The 19,359-nt window shown below is 46.8% G+C and overlaps 1 protein-coding gene across 1 annotated transcript; it reads left to right on the forward strand.

The window, feature by feature from the left end:
- Positions 1-553: 553 nt before the first annotated feature.
- Positions 554-18,746, forward strand: LOC116502479 (zinc finger protein 436-like). The gene is made up of 6 exons (XM_032208360.1): positions 554-634; positions 2,791-2,976; positions 13,531-13,654; positions 13,987-14,136; positions 16,486-17,454; positions 18,637-18,746. Exons 1-6 carry the CDS (start codon positions 554-556, stop codon positions 18,744-18,746), a joined length of 1,620 nt encoding a protein of 539 aa, XP_032064251.1.
- The last annotated feature ends 613 nt before the right edge of the window (positions 18,747-19,359 follow it).

Consider the following 19,359-nt stretch of genomic DNA (forward strand, 5'->3'; position numbering starts at 1 on the left):
CACAAGAAGTTGTGGCCGCTCCATCAGTGGAAGCTTGGAAGAAGAGACTGGACAGCCATTTTTCTGGAATGATACAGGATTTCCTACCTGAGCAGGAGGGATGGACTAGAAGACCTCCAAGGTCCCTTCCAACTCTGTTATTCTGTCCTAGGGACATGGCAAAACAAAAATAGATAGTTGGAACATGTTGCGTGTTAGTTGCAAGCCAAAAAATAGTTTTCAAACCCAAGATGGCTTGTTGAGTTGCAAGCATTATCTACACAAATAAACCAAACCCAGATATTTTAATATCTTCTAGACCAGTGTTTTTCAACCTTGGCAACTTGAAGATGTCTGGACTTCAACTCCCAGAATTCCCCAGCCAGCGAATGCCAAGGTTGAAAAACACTGTTCTAGACATCTGGATTAAAGATCCTGGAAGAGAGGTTATCCGGCTTCAGCTTTAATTTTTCAAAATCTAAGATTCAGGGTTTTCTTTTGAAATAGTTATTTTAAGCAGAGAATTCAATTGGACTCTGCAAAAGATCTTTAACTTTTCCTGTTTCAATCCTAGATGACTCAAATGCTGCGAGAGAATGTGAAAAAGAACGGAGAAATGAACCTCCCTTATCTGAGTAAAAGTGAGGATCTGCTGGTAAGACCTATTGTAGTGTTGCGAGTTTCTTCTTCTTCTCTTTGAATTTTTACAACCTTCTCATTGCAAGGCTGCCCTTAGAAATGGCTGTTGGCCCAAAATTTGCTATGAGGTGGATAAAAACCAAGTTGGAGATCCTGTAGGAGCTGCATTCAAAAGACGGCGTCTGGAGGTGCCAGTTTGAATTTGGTACCTAGAACTGTGTTGGCTTTTTTTGGCAGCTGCTACACACGAATGGCTCATATTTAAGTGATTGTCCACTAGGACTCCAAGATCCCTCTCACAATCATACTTTTTCTCCCCCCTTTGAACTTTTCTCTTTTTTTTCCTTGGACGAAAACTCACCATCGCTAAGGTGGGCTAAGACCCTCAGGTCTCCCTTCTTCAGCCTAGCAAAACCTAGCTGAGATTTTCAATCAGGACCAGCCTTTTGGACATTGGAATAAGGCAGGGATGGCTAACTTTTTTGTTGTTGTGTGCCGACACGTAAACACACCCATAATGCAATGCATGTGCCCCATGCATGCGCACGCAACCCCATGCGCTCTTCCTGCCCCGTGCATGAGCACACAACCCCCTTGTGCTCCCCCATGCATGCGCACGTAACCCCCCAGTTCTCCTCCTGCCCTGTGCATGCACACACAACCCCCTGTGCTCCTCTTGCCCTGTGCATGCGCACACAACCCCCCTGTGCTCCCCCTGCCCCGTGCATGCGCACACAACCCCCCTGTGCTCCCCCTGCCCTGTGCATGTGCACAACCCCCCCCCCCGGTGTCCCCCTGCCCTGTACATGCGCACACAACCCCCCTGTGCTCCCCCTGCCCCGTGCATGTGCATACAACCCCCCGGTGCTTCCCCTGCCCCGTGCATGCGCACCCCCCCCCCCGGTGCTCCCCCTGCCCTGTGCATGCACACACAACCCCCCTGTGCTCCGCCTGCCCCGTGCATGTGCATACAACCCCCCGGTGCTTCCCCTGCCCCGTGCATGCGCACAAACCCCCCCAGTGCTCCCCCTGCCCTGTGCATGCGCACACAACCCCCCGGTGCTGCCCCTGCCCCGTGCATGCGCACACAACCCCCTTGTGCTCCCCCTGCCCTGTGCATGCGCACACAATCCTCCGGTGCTCCCCCTGCCCTGTGCATGTGCACACAACCCCCCCTGTGCTCCCCCTGCCCTGTGCATGTGCACAACACCCCCCCCCGGTGCTCCCCTTGCCCTGTGCATGCGCACGCAACCCCTCTGTGCTCCTTCTGCTCCGTGCATGCGCACACAACCCCCTGTACTCCCCCCACCCCATGCATGTGCACACAACCTCCCATGCTCCCCCTGCCCCATACATGTGCACACAACCCTCCTGTACTACCCCTGCCCCTTGCATGCACACAGAACCCCCTGTGCTCCCCCGGCCCCTTGCATGCGCATACAACCCTCCTGTGCTCCCTCTGCCCCGTGCATGCGCACACAACCTTCCTGTACTCCCCCTGCCCCGTGCATGCGCACACAACCCCCCTATGGTCCCCCTGCCCCGTGCATGCACACACAACCCCCCTGTGCTCCCCCTGCCCCGTGCATGCGCACACAATCCCCCTGTGTTCCCCCTCCCTCACGCTCCTGCCCCGCATATGTGCATGCGACCCCTTGTGCATGCTCCCCAACGCTTACCCCATGTGCACACAGCTGTGTCCCCATGTGTGCACCCCATGCATGCATGCACATCTCCCGCACGTGCCTGCTACACATGCAGGGCCTAGACCTAAAAACCAGCTGGCCGGTGGGAGGCGGGTGGAGCTGAGCTGGGACGAGGGCTTGCGTGCCCGCAGAGACGGCTCCAGTTAGCGTGCCATCGGTTCGCCATCATTGGAGTAGGGTAACACATTCTTCCTCTGGAACGATCTCCCCGTGGAGATCCGGACCCTCACTACCCTCCCGGCCTTCCGCAAAGCCGTTAAGTCCTGGCTGCTCCAGCAGGCCGGGGGGCTTTCGAAATATCCAGCCCCTCGGAAATTGTGACTGTTGTATATTTTAATATGTTGTCTTGTGTATTATCCCCCTCCCTTGTTTTATTGTAAGCCGCCCGGAGTCCTTCGGGAGTGGGCGGCATACAAGCTCAATAAAACAAACAAACAAGCATTCTTACGCCGTTGCGACCTTGCAGAGACAGACGGAATCGGAGCGGGAGACGATTGTCTGGGAATGGAAAGAGCTGCAAAGGTTTCTCCGAGACCAAGAGGAGCTCCTGCTGAGGCAGTTGGAAGAGCTGGAGAAGGACATCATCGCCAGGAGAGATGAGCACCTTTCCAGGAACGGAGAACACGGCGGAGGAGAGGAGCCTCTGTCGAAGGTGGGGAATTAAAACCCGCTTCCCAAAATGAAATGTGACCTTTGGGTTCAAAGATCCACCTGCTGCTTCTCAACGTGTACAGGCCATCCTCGTCTTACGACCACAGTTGGGCCCCAATTAATGTTGCTAAGCGAGACCCTTGTTCAGCGAGTTTTGCCCCATTTTACAACCTTTCCTGCCACAGTTGTTAAGCGAACCCCTGCAGTTCCCAAGTTATGTCGCACGGTTATTAAGCGAGCGCAGCTTCCCCCTTGTCAGATGGTGGCAAAAGGGGATCGCATGACCTCGGTGTACTGCGACTGTCATAAATATGAACCAGTTGCAAGTCTCCAAAGTTTGATCTTGTGACCATGATGCTCCAATGGTCGTAAGTGTGAAACATGGTCATAAGTCACTCTTTTCAGTGCTGTTGTAACTTCAAAACAGTCGCTGAATGAAGGGTTGTAAGTCAAGGACCTCTAGACTCCTTATAAATGTGGCTCGTTCAAAATAATCCTTAAGAGACAGCATTTAACCCACACTGTCTGACTAAAGTAGCGACAAGCTGATGGGCAGTCCTCGACTTACAACAGTTCACTTAGTGACCATTTAAAGTTAAATGGCGCCGAAAAAATGACTTACGACTGTTTTTCACACTTACGACCATTGAAGCATCCTATGATCCATGGTCCCATGAGTAAAATGGATGCTTGACAACTGACTCATATTTATGACGGTTGCAGTGTCCCGGGGTCCTGTGATCCCCTTTTGCGACCTTCTGACCAGCAAAGTCAGCTAAGCTTCACTTAACAACTATGTTACTCACTTAACAACTGCAGTGATTTACTGAACAACTGTGGCAAGAAAAGTCATAAGGGCTCTATTGTCGTAAATTGAGGATTGCCTATATATTGCCTGTTTACCCATCGAAACGAGTTGAGTGGAGCATTGTCAGGGCAATATTTTGAAAATTATTGGATTAATTCATTAAGTATGGGAATAATTAATCATATTATTTTGTGGTTGCTTTAATTAAAACCATTTCTATGTTTTTATCTATTCACTTTTACTTAAGGGGAAAATGATTCATGCTGTTTAGTAATGTTTTATGGGTTAATGGTTACAGAAGAAAAGAATCTGAATTCTTCCCAGGAAATTATCGTGCCTGATACATTTTTTTCTTTCTGTTTCCTTCCTTCCTTCCTTTCTTTTTTTGCTGCAGAGCCTCAGAAGACCAACCAAGGGGTATGTTTATATTGTTGGGTCAGTGTGTTGGATTCATTGGGTTGACTCAGAATGATTCCTTAACTTTTGGGTCATGTAATTTGCGTTGATTATATTGGCCTACTTTAATTCTATTTTTCTTATTTTTCATTGTATTGTTAGCAACCAGGATAGGCAAGCATGTCATCATCATCATCATCATCTTTTTTTAACAACTCCATCATCACTTGTGGGGTGAAGTCTGAGAAAATGTTTAGTTGGCCAGATGCCCTTCCGGTCGCCAATGTGGAGGTGCAATGTCCAGTGCAATCCCACAGAGTTGGCCCCCTCAGGCTGCTGTCGGCCTGACAGTGTCGGCTAGCGACCCCCAGGGGGAGAGCCTTCTCTGTGGGAGCGCCTTCCCTCTGGAATGAGCTGCCCCCGGAGCTTCGCATAATCCTCGACCTCCAGTCCTTCTGACGCGCCCTAAAAAGTTGGCTTTTCCAACAAGCTGGCCTGGCCTGAAAACACAGGATTAATTTGGTTGTTAATTTTAATTTAATTTTAAAATTTTTATTGTAAATATCAATTGGGGTTTTTTTTGGGATACTTTATTTAATGTCCCTTTTAATTTTTGTAATATGTGTTTTCCTTTATGTTGTACGCTGCCCTGAGTCCTTGGGAGAAGGGCGGCATATAAATCCCATAAACCTCAACCTCAAACCTAAACGTAACAGCCCATATACAGGCCGTCCTCACCTATGACCACAAGTGAGCCCAAAATTCCTGTTGCTAAGCGAGACAGTTAAGTGAATCTGTCCCTTTTTACAACCTTTCTTGCAACAGTTGTTCAGGGAACCATTGCGTTTGTTAAGTTAGTAGCGTGGCCGTTAAGTGAATCTGCTTGTCAGAAAAGGGGATCTCATGAGCCCAGGACACAGCAACCGGTAAGAAATGTGAGTCAGTTGCCAAGCGTAACCACAGAAATGCTGCAACGGTCGTCGATGTAAAACAAAACGGTCATAAGTCACTTTTTTCAGTGCTGTTGTAACCTTGAATGGTCACTGTTGTGGCCCAGCAGGAGCCGTTGGAGCTGCAAACAGACTCCGATAGCGAGGGGCCCAATGAGTCGGCTCTGGAAGATGTGGAGGACCCTGGACAGGGTTCAGACTCCAAGCAGGGACTAGAGAGGCTGGTTGGCCACCAGGAGGTGCCTGAGGCATGGAACAGCGGTGAAAGGCAAAGGGAGTTTGTCCCTGACGTCAGGCCTTGGAGCAGTGAGGAGGAGATAAGGGAGTTAGTCCCAGACACCAGGCAAAGGCGGGCAGATAAACACAGAGAGCAACTGTGCAGATACAGAAGATAATTGGACCCAGGTGGTTGTGATTAGGCTCTTCCCAAGAGAGTATATAAGGAGAGACTTTGGGAGGAGGCTGTTTGCAGGATTCAACATATACCAACGCTGGAGAAACTTTTGTGCGTATTTCTTATCTTGGAAGTCTGGATTGCTGCCAAAGTCTTGTCAGTGTGTTAATTTACTGTGAATAAATTGTCTAGCAGTAATCTTTGTGTCGGAGTGCCACGGCTTATGGAGGGGGGATCAGAACAGGTCACTAAATGAACGGTTGTAAGTTGAGGACGACCTGTACTCTTTTGGCAAAAAGCTTCATGCTTGCATGTGGAATGTTATTGTGGGATGAATCCAGGATAGGCAGATTTTGAGTTTATTAGAGAGACAAAATAGATAAGAAATGACAACTAGGAAATCATTACTAGATGGAAATTAGATAAAAGACCATTTGTTTTCAACCCTAAAGGGCTCATATTTTCCCCCTTTTTATCAGCAGGAAGAATGGAGCACATTTTAGATGTAAGAGAGATTTCAAGGAGATGGAGTACAGGTTCCACCGTTTTTTGAGAAAGAGAATTGAACTAAAAGACGTTTTATGCACATTTAAAGGTGAGTTGGGATGGAGAGACTAGATTAGACATAGAGTAGAGTAGATTTAGAAGTAAAATAGAATAGAATAGTTGGAAGGGACCTTGGATGTCTTCTAGTCCAACCCCTTGCTTAGACAGGAAACCCTACACCACTTCAGACAAATGGCTATCCAACATCTTCTTAAAGATTTCCAATGTTGGGGCGTTCATAACTTCTGGAGGCAACTTCTGTTCCACTGATTAATTGTTCTGTCAGGAAATTTCTCCTCAGTTCTAAGTTGCTTCTCTCCTTGATTAAAAAAAATAAAAAAAATATTGGTCTTGTATGCCGCCCACTCCAGAAGGACTCCGGGCGGCTTACAATAAAAAGTGGAAAGGGATAAATAAGACAGTACAAAAATTAAAATGCGACAACATTCACAATTTAAAGTGGGGCTGGATACATCAACAGCCCCAGGCCTGCCGGAACAGCCAGGACTTAGTAGCTTTACGGAAGGCCGGGAGGGTAGTAAGGGTCCGGATCTCAACGGGGAGGTCGTTCCAGAGGGCCGGAGCTGCAACAGAGAAGGCCCTCCCCTGGGGAGTCGCCAGCCAACATTGGCTGGCAGATGGAATCCAGAGAAGGCCAAGTCTGTGCGATCGAATCGGTCTTAGGGAGGTAATTGGCAGGAGGCGGTCTCTCAGGTACCCAGGTCCGATTAGTTTCCACCCATTGCTTCCTGTTCTACCCTCAGGTGCCCTGGAGAATAGTTTGACTCCCTCTTCTTTGTGGCAACCCCTGAAATATTGGAAGGCTACTATCATCTCTCCCCTAGTCCTTCTTTGCATTAAACTAGACATACCCAGTTCCTGCAACCGTTCTTCATATGTTTTAGTCTCCAGTCCCCTAATCATCTTTGTTGTTCTTCTCTGCACTCTTTCTAGAGTCTCCACATCTTTTCTACATCGTGGTGACCAAAACTGAATGCAGTATTCCAAGTGTGGCCTTACCAAGGCATTATGAAGTGGTATTAACACTTCATGTGATCTTGATTCTATCCCTCTGTTTATGCAGCCTAGAACTATGTTGGCTTTTTTGGCAGCTGCTGCACCCGGCTGGCTCGTATTTAAATGGTTGCCCACTAAGATCCCTCTCACAGTTACTTTTGGTCTAGGAGCAGAAAGAGTCGGGTTTGGTCCTTTCACAGCCTCAGAAACCCCCAGGGAATTTGGGGCCAACCCCTCCCTTTCACTCCAAAATTCAGTGTCAGGTAGAGAGGAAGGGGGTTGGGCTAAGAGTGGGGAGACACAGGTTCTGATTCTCCCCTCAGCCATTGAAGCTGCACGGGGGGTGGGGGGGTGTTGTCAGGGCTGGTCCCCCCCCCATCTAAGCCCAGGAGCCCTGACATTACAGCTAGTCCTTGACTTACGACCACGCCCGAGCCCAAAATATATGTTGCTAAGCAAGACATTCATTAAGGAGTTTTGCTCCCTTTTACGACCTTTCTTTGCTTCGTTATTAAGTGACTCACCGCAGTTGTTAAATGAGTAACATGGTCGTTCAGTGAACCCAACTTCCCCATGGACTTTGCTTGTCAGAAGGTCAAAAAGGAACCCCTAGATGCTGCAACCATCATAAGTATGAGCCAGTTGCCAAGTGTCTGAATTTTAATCATGTGACCATGTGAGATGCTGCCATGGTCGAGAGTGTGAAAAATGGCCATAAATAATTTTTTCCCGTGCCACTGCAACTTTGAATGATCACTAAATGAACTGTTATAAGTCGAGGGCTACCTATAATCCCCTATAAACTTAAAATGGGGGGAGGGGAGGCGTGATTCTTATTTATCTCCTCTTATCTTTCTTCCCTTTCAGAATTGCTGAAGCTGGAAATGGAGGAAGAGGCAGATGAATATGTTTTGCCAGGTAAAACTGTACGGACCTACTTTTTAAAAACATATATTTCTTTCTTGTCGTGGTTGTGCTGGTATAAGCAGGTTGTCAACTTGTAAAGCATTTCCATGCCTGTTATCAAGTTGACATTGGATTGGAGGAGAAGCAGGAGAGAATTCCAAGGTCAGATCTCAGATTTCTACAGCAGACGTGTGAAACACAAAATTTTACAACCTGCTTCAGCACTTTGTTGGTGGATGTGATTTACGACACAGACTGAGGGGAGAGGAGTCGCAGGGGTAAAGTTCAGCTATCATTAAAGCACTTTGTTGGTGAATGTGATTTACGACACAGATTGGGGGGAGGGGAGACAGGGGTAAAGTTCAGTCATCATTAAAGCACTTTGTTGGTGGATGTGATTTATGACAGACTGAGGGGAGGGGAGACGCAGGAGTAAAGTTCAGCCATCATTAAAGCACTTTGTTGGTGGATGTGATTTATGACACAGACTGAGGGGAGGGGAGACTCAGGGGTAAAGTTCAGCCATCATTAAACGGAAATCAGATCTGACTCTACAGCAGGCATTGCCAAAAATGTTGCTCCTAACAAATGACTGGATTTCTTTTGAACTTTGTTTCGAGGCTCGTAAATTAATTAGGGCATCTTTTGGAAAACTGACAGAGGTCAGAAAGTGAAAATGCCAGGTAGAGAGTTCCAGAAAAGTGTAACCTGCCCCCCCCCCCCAATGTTCAAGGCTGGATATTTCTGAACCATATCTTTCTTTTGGTGTAATCAAACCCTTCTAGAATTTGAAGTTATTTATGCTATTCCAGATACAGTTTGCCTTAAATGAAGCATTTATAAACCTTTGTGTGCCATGAATCTTCTTGAGAATCTGCTGAAATTTGAGGCCCCTTCCTCAGGAAAATCTATTTAAAGGCATAAAGTAAAATACACATATTTTATATATTTTAGGAAATTTATATTGCAGCCTATTCACACATGGCAGCTCAAGTTATCAACATGTTTAAATATTGAAGTATTTGTTTTAATGGATCTATGAATGGATCTATAATTCAGTAAAATAACAATATCCTTTTTAAAGGTAAAGGTTCCCCTAACACATATGTGTTCTGCCCCCCCTCCATCCGGTAATGAACGCAGACACAGGCTTAGCTGTTTGCCACTCTTTATTCACAGCAATTATAATCCTGTTGGCTGAAAGCCCACACACAACTCACTGGCAAGAAGTTGGCAGCAACCCTGATTCCAACAGACACGGGAACACAAGTCAGACCAGAGAAGGAGTTCTCCAGATTAGTACGAACGGTTGTGTCCTGCAAAAGGACTCCTCCCAAAGTCTCTTCTTATATACTCTCTTGGGAGGGGCCAAGCTACAACCACCTGGGCTTGATTATCTCTTATGAGTCTGTCTCCGGAACTGCTGCCTCTGTTTCTCTGCCCGACGTTGCCTGGCGTCAGGGACAAACTCGCTTTGATCTTCCCCATTGCTTCATGCCTCAGGCGCCTCCTGGTGGCCAACCAGCCTCTCTGGTCCCTGTTCTGAGTCTGAACCCTGCCCAGGGTCCTCCACATCTCCCATAGCAGACTCAGAGGAGTCCTCGCTATCGGAGTCCATCGGCAGCTCCAATGGCTCCTGCTGGGCCACAACACATATGTGCTAGTCGTTTTCAATTCTAGGGGATGGTGGCTGAGCTTGTCGCTCAGAAAGGTCGGCAGTTCAAATTCCTAGTACTGCGTAATGGAGTGAGCTCCCATTACTTGTCCCAGCTTCTGCCAACCTAGCAGTTTGAAAACACGTAAAAATGCAAATAAAAATAGGAACCGCCTTTAGGCAAGGTAACTATATGTCAAAGGCGCATAGAACACTGTTCCCTTCCCACCAAAGGTGATTAAATCGCAGGGGTTCAGGAGAACCTCTAGCTAAGTTTCCGTGCAGGTCGGAGAACCCCCCCAAATCCCACTCCTGGCTGGCCCCACCCACCCTTCCCCTCCCAAGAGTCTCCACGTGGTCCCATTTTGGATGCAGTTGAGTGTAGGACACGCATGGAGGCTCGGGGAGGAAGAAAAACAGGCCTACCTGTTGTGGCCCAACAGCGGCCGGCTGACCTGTTGCTGGAATCTTGACAGCGATGAACACTATGAGGCTGCCCTAGAGGCTGAGGAAGACTCGAGGGGGGGGCAGTGTTCGGAGTCAGACCAGGGACTAAAGAGGCCCGTTGGCCACTAGGTGGCGTCTGAGTCAGGGAGCAATGAGGAAGAACAGAGGGAGGCTGTCCCTGATGTACGTATGCGTAGGGCTGCAAGGAGGAGGGAGCAGCTTTGGAAAAAGGGTCACAGAAGGAAATAGGAACAGGTGGCTACTGATTTGCCCCACCCGGAGAGCTTATAGGTGGGGCAAGAGGAGGGGAATTTTGCAGAAAACAACAATTTACTGATCCAGCCGTAGAGAAAGATTGAGAGAATTTCGTAAGTTCAAGCCTTGTTTCATAGAGATAGCTTTCTGGACTCCCAGCCAAGGCGTTGCTTATCTCCCTTCTTAGTTGTGGCAGAGAGCCAAGTCTGCTGCCATATACAGTAGAGGCTTGGGACTGAACACTACCGGAAGTTCCAGAGGGCCTCTGGAGCCTGGGGATACTGTTTTCACCCTCCCGGAGGCTCAAGAAAAGCCTCCGGAGACCGGGGAGGGCACAACCCTGTCCCCCATAGTGCAGGAGGCTGACTAGGCCATGCTTACCATGGCCACACCCACCCAGCAACCAGGTAGAGAACCCCTTGCTAAAATTTTTGAAGCCCACCCCTGTTTGAGGATGGTACTTTCATTAACGTTCATTTCTTGTTATATCATCCTTTTTTGCATGGGCTGTTTCTTTTGTGATCGTTATACTCCCCCCCTGCCCCCCAAAAAACATTGGGGAGTATCTGACTTTTTTTTTTTAATTGTGTCTTTTCTATCCCTGTGTTGCAGTGGGATGCTACTGGTTGGATGAGTGCAGAGTGAACTGACAGATAAATGGCCTGAATTTCTGAAGAGTACTTTCTGCTTTTTCCTCAGGAGCCCAAAAAAAATCCACAGGGTACTTTCGCTTTCTCCAATCCTGCAGGAGGACCGGAGGGGGAGTGGCTTTGACCCAGCAGGCTCAGGTGAGAAAGAGCCAATGATTGCGAAGAATGAATATTGGGGTGGCTGGCAGATCTTCTAGAGTGGCAACCAATGTTCCCTCTAATTTTTTTCCAATGCGAGCAGAAAAATACAGTGTTTGAGTGGCACATTTTCATGCCTGAGCACCTGAAATTTTTGCTCCTCAAAATCACGGTGGAGGAGGAGGGGGCAGGGGTAACGCGGGGCCCAGCTCAGGTGCTCCGAGCAGAGGGGGAGGCACCGCTACCATGGGCGGGGGTGCCGGCAGAAGCTTTGGTGGCTTCACCTCAGCCGCAGTGCCGGACAGCAAGTCCGGCAGTGCTGTTGGAGGAGGAGGAGGAGGAGGAGGAGGAGGCAGCAGTTATTCTGGTAGCGATGGGGCCTTTGGGGATTCACTTCAGCCGCAGTGCCAAGCGCAAGCAGCTAGGACTGGCTGCACACCAAGGACTTCCCCGCGCTTGCTTTGCTGAACGCGGCTGACTGATGGTAGTTTGAGCGGCGCAGCTGGTGCCTAGGAGGTCCTAGGAGACTGGCTGTGCTGCGTAAGCTCCTGCCGCCGTCCCCCCACCCCCCACGCCTGTGCTAACCCTAACTATACAAAACTAACCAGGACAGAAAATCTGAGGCCCCTCAGCTTCCGGAGCCTGTGACATTAGAAATCACTGCGGCAGTTGGAAACTGCTACACGGTGTTTTCTTGCCACGTGCGCAGCCGCGCTCCTTAGAGGGAACATAGGTGGTGACTCTCTCAGGGTTCTGCAAAATCAAAATTACAGGTAGTCTTCGACTTACAGCAGTTAGTTTAGTGACCGTTTGAGATACCAACGGCACTGAAAAAAGTGACGTACGCCCGTTTTTCCGCACTTAACGACCGTTGCAGCATCCCATGGTCACGTGATCAGAATTTGGAGGCTTGGCAATTGATTCATGCTTATGACAATTACAGTGTCCCCGGTTTGTGTGTGTGTGTGTGTGTGTGTGTGTGTGTGACGTCATCAGTTTTGGGGACCTTCTAACAAGCAAAGTCAATGTACTTAACAGCTGTGGCAAGAAAAGTCATAAAACGTTTTGCTTAGCAACAAGACCTCCATGTATTTGCCCCCCCCCCACACACACACACACGTGTGTTGCCCAGGTATTTATTTATAAGGGGATAATGTCCGGAACAAACATAATTTCTAATATTGGATTTTTCCCCTTAACCAGAGGGAGCCCCCTTGAGGAGCACTGTGAATCCGTTACCATGGCAACTGCGGTGTACTGCACAGTAGAAGCCATTTTACGGCACAACAGGCTGTATCTTAACAGAACACGCACCCTGAAGTGTTTTAGGGGTATCTTACCCCCACAGTATTTGTTTCCAGAGAGTAAGTCATCTGTGTACTAAGTTTGGTTGAAATTGCTTGAGGCGTTCCAGAATTATGCTGGAACATACACACACACACACACACACACACACACACCAGAGGTGGGTTGCTCCCAGTTTGGCCAAACTGGTAGTGAATTTTTTTAATTTTAGTGACTGTGCGTGTGCAGTTCATTATAAATTTACATTGAACCGCACGAGCACGTTGCCACGGGTTGCAAACCAGCAGTAACCCACTCCTGATAACACATACATATACAATCCCAAAAAGCAGTATTGGCAATTAATGTGTCAATATTAATTTTAATACAATACAATACCCCTACAGACAAAAGCTCTTTTGGAATTCTCCATAATTTTTAATTGAATAAATAATTAATAACAACAACAACAATAATATCTACATAATTTTTAAAAGTGAGGAAGGGCGCTGAGAGGGACAAAGTTTTAAGAAAGCTTGTTCTAGAAGAATTAACCCCCCTGGAAAAAGATTCTCCCTCTCCAAGATGGATCAATAATAATAATACACCGATTTTGGAGCCCAGATAATAATGGTCAATATCTTAGCTGAATTTTGTTACGGAAAAGAATGATATCTTTTAAAAGAAATACAATTGTTTTATAGTTCTCAATTGTGAAAAGAAAAACAAGGAGGGATCTTGCAGGTTCTAGTTTTGAGTTTTGGGAGATCCCAATATAGGTAATCCTCAACTTATGGCCCCAATTTAGCCCCAAATTTCTGTTGCTAAAACAAGACAGTTAATTGAGTTTTGCTCCATTTTACGACTTTTCTTGCCACAGTTGTTAAGGGAATCACTGCAGTCGTTAAGTTAGTCACACGGTTGTTAAGCGAATCCGGCTTCCCCATGGACTTTGCTTGTCAGAAGGTCGTAAAAGGGGATCACCCTGCTTATCTTATATTGACCACCTTTCCCAATGCATCACATAGAACAGGTGTTTATTTTATTGGAGTGATTCGTGTTCGCCTGGTTTCTTCCCTATTGATTAAGGTTCTGGTTGTTTCCTTCTAGCCCGTTTCCTTCGAGGAGGTCGCCGTCTGCTTCTCCAAGGGAGAATGGTCTCTCTTGGGCCCCAGTCAGAGAGTTTTGTACAAGGAAGTGATGCAGGAGAATTATGAAAATGTGACCTCTCTCGGTAAGAATCTCTAGGTTTTGTTTCCTCTGTTGGCACCTTCCAGATATGTTGGGTTGACCTTGAAGTAGCATCTCAGGAAGATACAGTGGTTACTTTCGCTTTCCCCCAAGCATTTCCCCCTCCCATCCACCCTCTCCACAGTTTATGGCAGACTTTCACCACATGATAAGCATACAGTGGCAGCTGACAAAGACATTTACGGTAGTACTGCTCTTAGTCTACATTCACGTTGCTGTTACGTTGCTGTTGTTCATTTTGTGCTGAGACATATAGAAGGATGGTTAAATAAAGGAACCTAGGTTTTATTTTCTTGGATTTTATTTTTGCACTAGTTATCTCGCTCACTGGTTTGGGTCCAAACTCCTGGATGGAGGAAGAAGATGAGGCCATTTTGGGTCTACGCTCTCAACTTTCTGAGAAAGGGATCAATCAAGTTGTCAGCATTGCAGGTGGGAAAAATGGAAGTATGGGTCATTGTGATTGTAAGAATAGGAATAAAATCAGCACAGAGATGACACAAACAGCTGGCAGTTCAAACCGTCCCTTTATTGCTCCAAATCTCCCCAAACGCTCTCACGTTTCTGGCCAATGCCAGTTTCAACAGAAACCTTGCCATATTTTTTTCTAAAAATTGCTCTGAGCTTTTTTATTATTGGAAGTGATTGTATGATTACATGCCATCAAACTGTTGTCAGCTCTTACTAACCACCTAAATTTCCTCCATAACACCAGAAATTTCAAATATATTTTGCATAAAAATAAATGAAATATTGTTGCAGTCGCTAAAAGTTACCGTGTTTTTCAGAGTATAAGACACACCACGATTGTGAAGAAGCAAATTAAAAAAAAAGTTTCTGCACTCTGCAGACCTCCTGAAAATAGTCCGTTTTTTGCAAAAATGCCGCCCCCTTTTTTTTTTTCAAAAAAAGGCATGAATAGCCTTTAGGAGGCTTATAGTGCTCCTGGAGGGGTGCCCCCCCAAAAAACAAGCAAAAAACAAGCAAAAAACAGCCTGCTTTTTGCGAAAACGGGCCCATTTTTTGTTACAAAAAGGGCATAAATAGCCTTTAGGAGGCTTATAGAGTGCTCCTGCGGGGGGGGGGGGAGGGGCAAAATTTAGCAAAAATTGGCCCGTTTTTCACTCATTTTTGCCCTCCCTCCCCAGCCCCCAGGAGCAAAGCTTCCTAGAGGCTATGCACGGCCATTTTGGTGAAATGTATAAGACGCACCCAGATTTTCAGCCTCTTTTTTTGAAGGAAAAAGATGTGTCTTATACTTCGAAAAATAGAGTATCTTCTCCTGTTACTTTCCTAACAGTTTCAAAATAGAATTTGAAACAAACCCTTGCTGGACATTTATCAGAATGCCTATTAAGCTGCCTAAAAAAAGACAACGGAGCCGAAAGACAGAATACTAATCAAATAAACAAATGAAATAATGTGAAAATACCAGAGATCCTAGTTTCAGTGCTGTGTCTAGATTTTTATAGATTTAATCATTTTAAGAAGTGTTTCAAGCTCAAAATCTTTCCAAAATGAGATAATTTTGCATGGGAAGTAAGGTGTTTCAAACTTTAAATCACATGTTTCCGATTCAAAGTGTCGTTGAAGATTCTCCGATATCCAGGCCGAGTTGTCTGGAAATGGAGTCATGGCAACTGGACTTCTTGTCTTGTTGGTTTGAAACGTTTCTCTGCTTATCCAAGAAGAAGCTGCTTATCTGAAGAAGCTACTTGGATAAGCAGCAAAACATATTGAACGATCAGGAAAAGAAGTACAGAACAGAACAGAATAACAGAGATGGAAGGGACCTTGAAGGTCTTCTAGTCCAACCCCTTGCCCAGGCAGGAAACCCTATATCGTTTCAGACAAATGGCTATCCAACATCTTCTTAAAGACTTCCAGTGTTGGGGCACTCACAACTTCTGGAGGCAAGCTGTTCCACTGATTAATTGTTCTGTCAGGAAATTTCCCCTCAGTTCTAAGTTGCTTCTCTCCTTGATTAGTTTCCACCCATTGCTTCTTGTTCTACCCTCAGGTGCCTTGGAGAATAGTTTGACTCCTTTTTTGTGGCAACCCCTGAGATATTGGAAGACTGCTATCATGTCTCCCCTAGTCCTTCTTTCTATTAAACTAGACATACCCAGTTCCTGCAACCGTTCTTCATATGTTTTAGTCTCCAGTCCCCTAAACATCTTTGTTGCTCTCCTCTGCAATCTTTCTAGAGTCGCCACATCTTTTCTACATCGTGGCGACCAAAACTGAATGCAGTATTCCAAGTGTGGCCTTTACAAGACATTACCAAAGTCCAGTTGCCATGGCTCAATTTCTAGACTGATCTAAAGAGATTTGAATTCAAAGCACTTTGCGTATGGTTAAGAAACAGCTGGAAGTGATCAGCTCTAATAGCATGATGTCAATGAGCGAATCGCTTTCACCTCCTATATGAGATTTGGGTGTCAACTGATTCCTGGGGTAACCAATGGGGTGAACTTATTCACTTGAGTTGTCTTTCCATTTTTTTTGTGGCAGCATCCCAGCAGCAAGAGAAAAGCAAGAAGGGGAACAGCAAGAAAAAAAAGAAGGAGAAGATGGAGAAAGAGAAGGAGAAGTCGGAGAAGGAGAAAGAGATGGAGAAGGAGAAGTCAGAGAAGGAGAAAGAGATGGAAAAGGAGAAGTCAGAGAAGGAGAAAGAGAAGGAGATGGAGAAGATAGAGAAGGAGAAGATGGAGAAGGAGAAAGAGAAAGAAAAGGAAAAGGAGAAAGAGAAGAAAAACAGTCCCCATCAAGCAAATGTTGGAGAAATTGTACCTCAAAGCGCCTTGAGTAAAGACACAGAGGAGCCCACAACTTCTCAGCGCAAATCTGACAGACAGAAGGAAGCTGGACAAAAGACCAAAGAAGCGAAATCCATTCTTTCTCCCGCTGACCGTCAAAATACCAGCAAAGTCCTCCTTCACCCAGGAACCGGCAAAGGAAGGAAACCGAAACCATGTCCCAAATGCGGGAAGGAATTTACTCAGAGTCTCCTCCTCCTGAAACACAAGCAGATGCACCAAAGGACCACGCCCTACCAGTGTTCGGAGTGCGGGAAGGTCTTCAGCCAGCGCGCCCATCTTACCAAACACAAGAAAGCGCACAAAAAGGAGAAACTGTTCAAGTGCTCCGACTGCGGGAAAACGTTCCATCGGAGCTCCCATTTCCATTCCCACCAACGGACCCACAGAGGGATCAAACCTTTCAAGTGTTCGGATTGCGGGAAGAGTTACACCCGGATGCCCGACCTCCGGAGGCACCAGAAATCCCACACGGGAGAGAAGTCGCACAAATGCTCCGACTGCGGGAAGAGCTTCGGCTTGTACTCCTCGCTCGTCAAGCACGAAAGGATCCACACGGGGGACAAGCCGTACAAGTGCACCCACTGCCCCAAGAGTTTCTGCCAGAGGACCCATCTCATTGTGCACAAGAGGACCCACACGAAAGACAGGCCCTTCAAATGCTCGCGTTGCAAGGCCGGCTTCGTTCAGAAGGCCCACCTGATCTCGCACCAGAGATCCCACACGGGGGAAAAACCCTTCTGTTGCCACAGCTGCGGCAAAAGCTTCAAACGCAACTCCACCCGCGTGAAACACGAGAAAAGACACGAGAAGACGAGCGCGGAGCCTTCGCTCCCTCTCAAGGCTTCCCCGTCAACGCTTCCTCTCAACGCCCCGCTTCCTCTCAACGCTCCGCTTCCTGTCAATGCTCCCCCCGCTCAAAGACCAAGCTGGAGGTCCAGATTGAGAACCGTGGGAAGACTTGGTAAAGCGGCTGCTTAACCCCTTCCTAGCAAAAAGAAGAAGGAAAGAAGAACAGCGGATGTGGCCTGGGAATATCTTGGACAGGATTTCGCAGTTAATTTTGAGAAACTCGAGAGGAACGGTGGAAGGCTTCAAGTAACGTCTAAGAAAAGCCACGGGAGAGGAAGGGAAAGGGTTAACCTTTCTTCTATCCTGGATCAAAATGGTGCTTCTTTCCTGCCACAGAGAGGCATGCTGGAAGAAGTCCAGGAACAGATGTCCTCCCGCCATTCCCACACACACACACACACACACACGTGAATCTCCTACCAGTTTTGTAGGATTTAAATTCTAATCTGTTTTGAAGGATCTCGGGTTGGTTTTTACGCACAAATTATCTCCCAAACATTGAGCCACTGGGTGATTGACTAGGATCAAGGGGGAGAGAGGGAGGGAGGAAAAAAAGAAAGAAAGAAAGGAAAGGAAGGAAAGAAAGAAAGTTAGTCAGTGAAATTTTGACTCCATAGAAGAGCAACCAAGTACCCTGCAGATGTTTTTAGTTTCATCTCCCATAGATTTTTGCCCCTGGCCAGGGATACCTTGAGGTAATAGCAGGTGGTGGGGGCTCCAAAAACATCTGGGAGGCATCAGGTTGCCTGTCCTGTGCCCAAAGCCACATCTGCCCCAAGTACATTTCCAAAATTTCCTGCAGCTGTGGCTACTGAGGATGTTCAGTCCTCAGGGGAGCCAGGGCCTAGTTTCCATGGTGAATTTTGTTTACAATCCCCCCCCCCCCGTGCTCATGTGAGCATTTGTTCCTTTTTCTCAGTGTGCATCTTCTGTTCTCGCCAGCTGAAACCATAATGAGCCAGTGAATTCCTGGCAGAGTTATGATCGGGGTTATGTTGAGGACTACCTATAAGGCCTCCTGAAAGTGCTTTTTTCAGGAGGCAACTGGACTTCCTTGGTTTTCCTTTGGAGGACGTTTCGCTTCTCATCCAAGAAGCTTCTTCAGCTCTGACAGGATGGTGGGGAATGGAAAGATTCCTACCTATAAGACAGGCCACTGTCAATTTCATACAAGAGTCTATATACTATATTGCCAAAAGTATTCGCTCACCTGCCTTCACTCGCATATGAACTTATATTGGCTCCCAATAGATGTTCAGGTGCAATTCAAGTTTCCTGGTTATTTCCTTTAAAGCTTTAGATACCATAGAATCGAGCTACTTGCAGGGCTACCTGCTCCCCTCAACCTCTGCCTGCCCCATGCATTCCCATATGGACATGCCCTATGCTCCAGATCTCTGCTGACTGATGTCTAATTGATGTTGTTACCAGTTCTCTACCCAATAACTCATATTAATACAGAACAGATAAATGACAATCAGTCTGATAAAATCCAGACTAACTATAATTAGCACAAAGAATAATGAAAAAAGTCCATTAATTTGGGGAAGTCACATTATAACTGATATGCATCTGTAGGATAATAAAAATGAATGAAGCATGGAGTAGACTAAGGAAATAAATCGTGACCCATCAAAACCGCGCTCGACTAAGCCGCGCCCGATTAAACCGCGTCGCTGACGTCATCAATAGGGCGACAACAGCCAGCGCGGAGAAAGAAGGGCGCTTTAAATAGCGCTTTGAAAGCAAGCCGATTCAACTTAAGGTAAGGGTTAGGTATAGGGTTAGCTTTAGGGTTAGGTTAAGGGTTAGGTTTAGGATTAGGTTTAGGGTGGTTATATTTAGGTTTAGGGGTTAATTTTAGGTTTAGGGTTTACAGCGTGCTTCTGTCTCCGCGCTGTTGTCACCCTGTTGATGACGTCAGCGACGCGGTTTAGTCGAGCGCGGTTTTGTGGTGGAACCGAAATAAATAGCCACATTATAGGCACTAATGCAGTGTCAGTGACTCAACAATGAA

Source organism: Thamnophis elegans, chromosome 2 (genome assembly GCF_009769535.1).
Source record: "Thamnophis elegans isolate rThaEle1 chromosome 2, rThaEle1.pri, whole genome shotgun sequence".
Classification (NCBI taxonomy): domain Eukaryota; kingdom Metazoa; phylum Chordata; class Lepidosauria; order Squamata; family Colubridae; genus Thamnophis; species Thamnophis elegans.